Here is a 10,171-nt window from a genome sequence, read left to right on the forward strand (position 1 = left end):
AAACTTAATGACAATGTTTAACAATTGTGTGATAATCACAACGATGAAATGCATTCGTTAATGACGCTGGAAACGTGGCCATTAACAAAAGCCTCTCCTCTACTTTAAAGCTTTATATATATAACGGCAATTGACGGCAGATCCTGGCTGGTGTCTGCACGTCTGGAAGACTTTATCACTGAGTATAAAATTGTTTTGTACTGGGAACTGCTGCGGACGCTGCTTGACTTGGTTTGGCTTTTGCGTGCCTACCATGGACGCCAGACATCCTCCTCCTCAGCTTGTGCTGCATTGGTAGCTATACGTGCATCGATGGGCGAATGACCACTATAGGTGGTTAGCAGACTTTGACTCATACAACTGCTGCTAAGCTTCTCACTGCTGGCGCTCGAGTTGGGACTACCATTGTAGCTGGAGATTGGCGAAATGGGCACGGAGTAATGTGCGCGGCTGCCGTTGCTGGCAATGTGTACTGATAGCGGTGCGTTGATGGGCGTTGGTGGCTGTACGGCAGGTTGCAGTTGATTCAAACGCTGGCCAAGATGTGTCATCAGTTGGGTGCCAAGATGCACATTCACATCGGGTAGCTGTGAGAGTGAGCGTGATACCTCGTTTACGGCATGTATATAACCGGAACGGAAGCCCTCAGCTTGTGACATAGCGCCACCCTTGGAGGCAGCGGCCTTGCGTTGTTGCTTCAATTTCTGTAAATGCGTAACGGTCAACTCAAGTATATCGGCCTTTTCCAGCCGCGTCACATGCTCGCCCTCCGACTCCAATGTGACGACCATTAAATCTTTCAGCTCATCGAGACACTTGTTGATGCGTGCGCGCCGCTTACGCTCCAGCATTGGCTTCATTACTTTGCGGTATTGATAAGTCTTAGACATTTCCGATACTTGGATGGACATTGTGTTGCGAATTTTATTGAATATTCTCTCTCGGTGGTACGTGTGTGTTGCACTAAAATCCAGTGTGTGTTTCACTGTTGAGTGTTTGCGGTGGAATGCATGTTGGTGTCCTTAGCCTACACCCTTTTATACTCCAACGGCGTGTACAGGAATGTGGCAATGAGCGCTAACTCTGCCGAGCACAACCCTCAAAAGTACTCCGTATTCGTAAAGTAAAGACCCACACAACTTGGAGTCGCTGAGAGCCGTACGCTCACTCGTCCTTTTGCGGTCTTGACGTGCGTGTTGTTGTGGTGTTTATTGTGCGCTCACGTTAAAGCAGAAATCAACCCTCTATTTTCTTATCCACGTTGCTTCGTCGCTTACATGCCAGCACACACATGCGCACCCTTTACACTACCTTCTTCCTGTTCTCCCTGCCAAACTGCCCATTCCTTAGCATGTCTATTTACTGGTTATGCTTGTGTCTTGCAAGTCACCCTTCTTACGTTTCTGCCCGGCATTTGATCGCTCGGTTTATAGGGGAGGAAATCAAATTTCACAATACACATAAAGACGCAGGATCTTTGATCGCTCCAAACCGTGGGAACTACGTTCCTTGTAAGTTTCTCACACGTCGTATGTGCTCACCTGCGCATGCAGCCAGAAGACAGCCGGACAATATGCCAGTCAGCCCATCAGCCAGCGAGCAAACGGCGTGTTGAGCAAGGATAAGGGCGCACACAAACACCCTTATGGAGTATGTGGTTGCATGCCATACAGCCAGCCGGATCGCTTTGAGTCGGGTGTTTCGAGCAAAGCATGGGAATTTTGCAATCTGGTCGTCCGTTATGCGGTCTCTACGGCTATGAAGGACGGCTGGCGTGCATTGAGCTGTACGGAGTTGCGCTCAGTGCGACTGTAATGAGCTGAAACGTCGCAGCTGTGTTGTGCTACTGCCGTTAACATTTCTTTGATTTCGATTTTTCAGTACTGTGCATTGCTTGTGTGTAATAGTCCTTAATCGTTGTATCCTGTTGCACGTAAGGAGCAGCAAATTGTAGGCATGAAAAGTAGTAGAGGAGAAGTATAATAACACTGCATTATAATTGAAATGATATCAGCGCATTGTAATGCTCGGAAAAAAAGGCGAAGAAAGCGCAGTGAGACAGGGAATTCCTTTAAAGTGCACAACAGTTGCTTTGCTGTTGTTGCTGTTATTGTATATAGTTTTTTCAGCGCAACTGTGCGTTAATGGAATCAAATGTAATGTGGGAAAGCGTTCCCACGGTTGCGACGGCAACGGGTCGTTAGCATTAACTCGCATGTATGCATAGCGGCAGCTAGCGCTACGGAAAGTGAAAAGGTGTGTGCGTGCTGCTGTTGTTTTTGTTGCCATATCGTGACGTTTTAGCGGCTTACAGTGTGTTCGAGTATCATAACGACTTCCTGCCTGCCAATTGGGCGCTTTGTCTCATCTCGTCGTTGGCTGCATTTATGCGCAGTCAGTTGCTGTTGGCGCTTTTTGTTGCTTTGCCCTCGTTGGCCGAGGTGTGCACGCGAGCGCACTTGTTTTCTCGCCGCGTACTTATGCTTAAATATTTCTTGTATGCGCTTGTATGTTGTTGTGCCGCGCGTATGCGCTCAGCATGGACGTGTGTGCTGCGCATGCGCGGCTGACTTTGCTTTGTCGCTGACATTGGCGGTGCTCGTGTTGGTATTGTAATGATTTTCAATTAAAATGCAAATATAATTACTTAGTTTTAGGGCTAGTATGCTGTACGCTGGGCGCTTGTGCTGCGGTACTTTGTAGTTTGACCTTACGGACTTTTAAACGCGTGTTGCGTGTTAAGTTTAAAGAACCGCAGCAATTGTTTCGTGGGAACGTTGGAGCTTTTAAAGTATGCGGCGCGCGTCGGACGCAAGTAGGGGTTATAGGCGATTGTCTACATAACTGTTTTCTTTCTTATGCTAGAAGTAATATTTGAAGCATTATATATTCACGGAAATGTATGCTGCCACACCAACTTTATATTAGATAAATAAACATAAAAACGAATTTGCTTTAGGTGAGTTTTCTACAAGACTCTTTGGACATACATATGTATGTATATAGTTCGACAGGACGGGGGTCCTCACGCTTTATTTGGGAGTGAAGGGGCCCTATTCTGCATCGTTGTTTGAAAATGTATTTAATTCGAAATGCGAATCTATCTTATAATTATGAGAAAGTCGTACCACCCTGTGCCAGAATAAATACTTACATTTTTCGTTTTTGCTTTCTACAACACAAAAGCTAACGACTATTTTATACGAAAGAAGAATTGAAAATCGGGAAATCGAGTTAACGAATACCAAAAGTACGAATTCGAGTAAATTTTGTTTCGAATCTAGTTACAGAATAAGGCCCAAGGTCTCATGTCACGCTAAAAGAGGGTGAATGGCGGCCAAACAGCGGAACTTTTAACATCTACACCGACGGAACGAAAATGGCTGAAAGAGTGGGCGATCTATTTCGCGGAGCCAGCCAGTGTATTCCAAGCAGAAGTCTATGCGACTGGTACTGCCTACTGATATACATAGACTGGGTTCCAAGGAAACGAAATAGCTGATGAGATTGCGTGAAGTGCCATTCGCTTGACTATCAAATCAGTTTACGAAATACGCAAGTTTTTGAAAGCGATGCATAATGAAGTTTAAAAAGGGCTGATATACCGATTAGGGTGAGATGGGATGCCTTAAAGGCATGCAGGATTGCGAAGATTAAGCCTAAGGGAGCAGAAGGAAAACACGCAAGCTTTCCACTCACTCGGTTTCGAAAAGATTGCAGGCCGATTGTTGTGACCTAATGACATGTCACAACTTACTGACATCACACGCGAGTCATATGACCATCAGCAACTTTGGCACATGTAGAAAGCGCAGGGAAGTTCATATGAAAGAGATGCTACAGCATCTCCTCTGCGTATTTTCAGCCATATCTAGAATTCGGCTTATTTATCTAGGGTCTTTGAAGTACAAGGGCCTGTATGAAGTATCAGAATACGGTATCAAGTCTCTATTAAACTTCGCAAAAAGCGTAGATGTTCTGCGCGATACTCGTATTAAAAGTTAACCTGAATGACAGCCAGGCAGTGTATTCTAGTCTATACTATTCGCGATAGCGCGCTTAGGTGGTACAAATGACTCTCTACGCATAGGGTTACCATATCGGTCTCAGTTAAAATCAGTTCCGTTGCATAACTCACTCTTATTATTTACAGTTCTTGAAACCTGTTCCATACTCAGCTACTTACTTTATACAAATTGTTTCCTTTATTTAACTAAATCGAAGTATGATGCTGTCACATTCTTTTTGATACTAAAATCGTGGTTATTTTTAGTCAGACCCACCATTGCAGAAGAGCTCTTTTTTCGCTAAAAAAAAACAAAAGCGTGTTCTAAAAACATTAACAAGGAGAGCTGTAATGAAGTTGATATGTAAAGAAAACAGCAATAACGTTTAAACAAAATTATGGTAATAATATTGATTGTTTATATTTGAAAAACCGCTCAGACCCTCCAGTAAAACGCCGATTGATTAAATTTCAAACGTAACTTATGCTGACCAGACTTAGTTTTAAGACTAGTTGATTTTTGTTTTGTGATTAACTTCGCTTTTGGACGCATACTTATATGATATACTGGAGCTTAAACAACCATTTAGCTTCAGAACTCATGATCATTAATTTTTACAACTCTGACTATTTACTCTCGTACGACTACTGTTTCTAATCAAAAATTTACTGGGTTCGTGCAAAAATATTTACAATATAACGGGTGATCTGAGTATGGATACTTTTTCCAATAGCCTCTTTTGGACAGACCACGCGTAAGTCGTGTAAAGCTGTCATGCTATTTTTCTTCAGTATTTTTTCGGCGTTTTATCATGGAGTGACTTATGTCCGAACAACGTTTACAAATCGTTCAACTTTATTACTAAAATTCACGTTCAGTAAAGAATGTGTTGCGCCCGCTTCGCTCAATTTATGGGAAATATATATGGCCTACTGACCATCAGTATCATGAGACCAAGCATTCATTACTGGACAATATTCGACCAAATAGATCACGTTTAGCACGCAGTGAAGACAAAATAGCCGCCGTAGCTGAGAGTACTCAGCATTTCCACGTTGAAATCTTAAATTGAAAGCTTATACAAAAACGACATCGCGTTGCTCTATGTTCTCTTGAAAAATTTCAAGAAAATCCGACATTTTCGAGACAAATTAACTTACTTTAACTTTTGTATTTCCAACTCAAAGTACTTTTCTTCGCAGAATGTCACTTATGATGGAAATAATGTATAGTTTTGAACTTTTGGGGGGGAAGGGGGAACTCTCCGCAGTTAACACATACAACCGCCCCCCACCTCCCCGTGGATCCGCGCCTGCTTCCTACACACCGCTTCGGTGAGCAGATAATTTGATGTTTTGGGCCTGTCTATTGGCCACCAAGATCATGTGTTATCACACCGTTAGACTTTTTCCTGTAGGGATATGTGAACAATCCCGCTTTGATTCAGTCCTTGAAGCAAAACATCACGGGGGTCAATCACCAGTTACCAATCGAAATGCTTGAACGAGTCATCGAAAATTAGACTCAATGGATGGAACATCTGAGCCTTAGCCGCGGCCAACATTTGAAATAGATAATCTTCAAAAAATAAATGCTATGTTTTTTCGAATGATAATAAATATTCCTCACTAAATTTGAAGTTTCTGTGTTTTTTCTTTTAATAGTCGTAACCACCCAAATGGATCACCCTTTATGAGTTAGAAGTAAACTATTTGGTCCTTGCCGATGTTTTAAATAATAATTTTCTGTATCGATTGCCTCGATTTCTATGCACTGGAGAGCGGCTTAGTTAAAAAAGATCGACGGAAAACAGTGGAAGCTCGCTATGGGGAATTACCCAAGCGTTGTTCCAATTGCTTAGTCAGTTCCTATAAGTTAACTAAAGCGCGTTTTCTTTCTCAAGGATTTTTGAAGTGCTCAACTTCAGTGTTTAGCTTTTAGTCGAGTATTGTCCCATATCGTCGTCCTCATTTATGGTTTCGTAGCTCGATAGTCTCGATTTCCATCTTTCGAATAACGACTCGATTGTGCTATTTTGGCTGAAATCAAGCTCCCAATGCAGAATTGTTTGTATTTAAAACTCCCTTAATTTGGTTTGTAAATATTAGATTTATTAGTTTAGAATGATAAACTGAACGTGCACTTATAGCTACAGTGAACTCTAGTTAATACAGGCATTTTTTGTAAGAAATAAATTTAAAGCAATTAGACCAATAAATTAGCAAAATATACAGCTGTTTGGAAGCGCAAATTAAGATTAATATAATATAATATATAGTATATAAATATGAACATAATTATATATACTTATAGAACTGAAAAAAGTGCTTATAATTAGATTAGAATTAAAGGAGGAAATATATAAACTGTAAACTTCAAATCACTTATAAATAATTACTAAGGCATTGTATAAGTTATGTCAAGTTATGTCTAATATACTTGGAAGTATGTGGGTAGTTCTGGAGATCGGTTTACGAACAGACCAATCGCTAACTGAGTGGAGTTGGCGGCTATCACAGGCAAATCACATTAATACAACTATAAAAGGCTGACAATTTGTACTTACAACAATAAAGCTGATATTGATTAAACTAATGCAACACGTATGTGCGCACATACACACATTCATATATATATATATGAATATATATAATATTCAAACATTATTTCATATTACTTAACTCACTACAAACACTTAAAACTATTAAAGCCACTGGCTGGTGAGTGTGAAAAAACGAAAGCTCTTTGAAAATTTGCGGCAGCAACGCATGTTGCAGGTTGCGCATTGTTTCAGGCAATATGTACTACCAAGGGCGCCACAAACATTCACCGTGTTGCTCGTCTGCATGCAAGTCCCTCAAGCGCTGCAAATTATCGCACATTTGTAGTTGGTGTTGTTGTTGTTGGTAAGCGCGCCTCATATGTTCATCAGCATGCGAAGAAGCGGTGGGTGATGCCGATGCCGCGCGTTTGACCACCTCCAAATTGAGCGCCTCCTCACTAGCGGCAGCGTTGGCTACTGGCGCTGGCTGTTGCAAATCCTTCAGCTGATAACCCAAATGTTTCATGAGTTTTGTGCCGAATTTCGCATTCAGACCCGGTACTGTGGCGAACACGCGCGACACTTCGTAGGCGGCTTGCGTATAGCCAGCGCGGAATTTCTCCACATTTATGCCACGTTCAGCTGGACCGCTGGCGGCATGATGCTGTGCAACGCTTGCGGCGATTTCGTGTTTATGTGTACGCAAATAGTTGACGGTCAACTCGAGAATGTCGGCCTTCTCCAGTTTGGCGATGTGTTCGCCTTGCGCTTCCATTGTGTCCACAATGAGATCCTTCAGTTCGTCCAAGTAGAGATTCATGCGCGCGCGTCGCTTCCGCTCCAGCAGTGGTTTGGTGACCTTACGATAGTGTTGTGTCTTGGTCATGAAGCGTTGTCCGTCCACAGCCATGTTGTATTTATGTAGTTATGTTGGAGATTTGCAAGTGCGCGCTAAGCGTCTTAAAGTTGTAGAACAAGTGTACGCGCACTACGTTTGTATGTTTGTCAAAGCACTACTAACGAACAGGTTTTCACATTTAGATTATTTCTCGTATAAGTTTTCAAGTTTTTCGCACCGACAGAGCGAAGTATGTTTGGTCGTAGCCGATAGTATGTTGAATGTGTCAAGTGTTTACCGCACGGTAGCTGTTTGAGAAATGATGCAAACGCAAGGTATTGCCATCCTTTTGTAGCCTTGCGCTCGGTTCGCACACTTGTGCACCTCGTAAAGTGTGCGCTGCTTGGCTGCTGCCACCCTTAAAGTAAGTAACACCAGCTTCGCACTTTTAATAATTCTCTATGTCCACAACCTGTTGTTGTTTGGTGTCGCTCCATCGTCATTTGCGTTCCTTCATTGTTGGCCGTTGGCTCTGATTCGTATTGTCTGTAGTGGCATTGCGCTCGTTTCGTACACGATCGGTTCGGTTGGTGTGCGAGCGCCAGACGTGCGTCTTCAGCGCCTTCAAGTATAGCGCGTACCAGCAGCCCTCTGTGTCTTTGTCTGTGCTCCGGTGGTTGATCGTGCGCTTGCTGTGCTCTCGTGCGTTACCTTACCTTTGTATACTTGAATGTATTATATGTTGGTGGCGGAGCATAGGGTGCGCTTTTCACGTGCACGAAGAGCGGCATTGTTTGAAGAAAGTACACTGTGAAATATTTTAGTAGTTGTGTGAAAAGGCGATGTTTAGTAACTACACTTCTTAACAGTATTGTCTTCATCTTTTTAGCGGTCGCATGCTATACTAACCATGTTTTCTAGTAAGAGAGCCATTATCTGTGGTGGGTAAGCAGTTATAGTTGTAGGACTATACACAATTTCTACTCTTGCGTCCTCGCCGCGCACCCTGGAATCGTGAAGAGCCCTTGTGTAAGATGCGGTAGCCAACCCGTGTGGAGCCTGAGGTCACGGCCAAAAGGAAGGAAGCTTCAGCGGAGCCACTCCGACACATTCGGGTTCGCTGAAGTCTAATTGCGGCGCGTGTTCACCAGAAGTGCTTCTGCAAGTGGGCGTCAGTATTGAAACAAGCGGCTCGCTATAAAAATGTGTATAAAGCTTTATACCACTCGTCTAGCGCGGTCCTGCACTGGATTTGGGACCCGCCACGTTGAAACCACTCCCAATGAAAAGGAAACAGTGCCTCGAGTGAAAGTCATTATCTGATGTTGACGAAGAGATTAAAACGATACCTTAAGAGTTCCCTTGTTCAATATTTCTTCAGGGACTAGCTTCGGATATTTAGTGTAGGCTAAGATATAATTTTATACTCTTTTAGAGCTAACGGCAGAGTTCCTTCTTAAAATATCGTGTCCCCAACTTCCTTTAACCTTCTGACCTTTCCTAAGAATAAACTTATTTGGGCATCATTAACATTCTACGAGTTCGATTCGATTTTTAATAAGCCTCACTGTTCAATGTCACCACTATTTCAGTCGCATTGGAAGTGGACGCGATAATGCTGAGGCAGAGTCTTAATTTAAAAATTTTACATAAAAATGCATTCCTTGAGATTATTTTAAGTGCCATCCATGAACAATTCTGCGTTGATCCGTCATCGTCCACGAAATCAGGATTCACTGTAGCACATTAGAGGCCAAGGAACAGGCTCAACAATGCACTTCATTCGGCGAATCCGTAGGCGAAAAGGTCGGCCCAAAAAGGTGATGGCTACCATTTTATAAGATTTACAAGTTGTGTGTACCTGAGATGAAACAAAACGCTAACAGGGTTCAACTACTTTGGTTGACTGATACTTGTCGGTTCGACAGAAGGAAATTGGAATTGAATTTCTTCCCCTCGAGTGTTGTCGGATCTCCTATTTCTGCTGTCAGATCGGCAGATTGTAGTTTAAAATATTGTTTATCTTTTTTAGCATCCACGTGTCTCATTCTGTTAACCAAAACCTGATCTTTTAAGTTCCAAACCTGGTCGTAAAAATGTAAAAAAATATACATAAAGCAAGTACGAAAAATGTTTTCAGAGCAATGAAGATTACTTTTTTAAAGAACAAAAAAGTTAGCAGATGATTTAAGCTAGTAAAATGGTCGGTTACACTTGAGGCTCATACCACGAATATGGTAGAAGAAATGCTAACCTTAACATATAATACAGGTCACTATTTAACCTATATCCGTTTCTGTCGAGTAGTGGAAAAATGCACCAAGAGAAGCTGTTTTTAAAATATTTTTTCCAGTGTACTTTTCTCATCAACACAGCGATCGAAACTATCTAGAGCACAGCTCACCCCAACTACTTGGTACGAGTATAACGCTCGTGCGAGATCACGACGACCTTTGACAAACAAACACTATGCTCTTTGCTCGCTCCTTTGGCACTCAGCGCACTGACTTCTTTCTTGCGTACGACACACAGCCAGCCAGCAATCAAACCAGCAAGCCGATCCACCACCAAACGTTCAATGGTCACACGCTCGGGCTCGTGTTTTTTCCCCCGTTCGGTATGTCGGCTGCGTGCGCAATGCCCGCTTGCGTGCTTGCATGCGTGCGTCGGAAGGGATACCATAAGCAGCATTTACAATACACCACTTTGTTGTGTTACTCGATGTCTTACAGCCAAAGTAAGGCATAACGACACTGTCCGTGCTCGGCAATTTCGGACCTTTGA

The 10,171-nt window shown here is 42.7% G+C and overlaps 2 protein-coding genes across 2 annotated transcripts; both read right to left on the reverse strand.

The window, feature by feature from the left end:
• Positions 1-248: 248 nt before the first annotated feature.
• On the reverse strand, positions 249-911 carry LOC120782873 (enhancer of split mgamma protein). Its single transcript, XM_040115415.1, has one exon. It carries the CDS (start codon positions 909-911, stop codon positions 249-251), a length of 663 nt encoding a protein of 220 aa, XP_039971349.1.
• A 5,900-nt stretch (positions 912-6,811) lies between these two features.
• LOC120767004 (enhancer of split mdelta protein) lies at positions 6,812-7,459 on the reverse strand. The gene has a single exon (XM_040092812.1). The coding sequence runs from the start codon at positions 7,457-7,459 to the stop codon at positions 6,812-6,814; it is 648 nt and encodes a 215-aa protein (XP_039948746.1).
• Between the last annotated feature and the right edge of the window lie 2,712 nt (positions 7,460-10,171).

This window comes from Bactrocera tryoni, chromosome 1, assembly GCF_016617805.1.
Source record: "Bactrocera tryoni isolate S06 chromosome 1, CSIRO_BtryS06_freeze2, whole genome shotgun sequence".
Lineage (NCBI taxonomy): Eukaryota > Metazoa > Arthropoda > Insecta > Diptera > Tephritidae > Bactrocera > Bactrocera tryoni.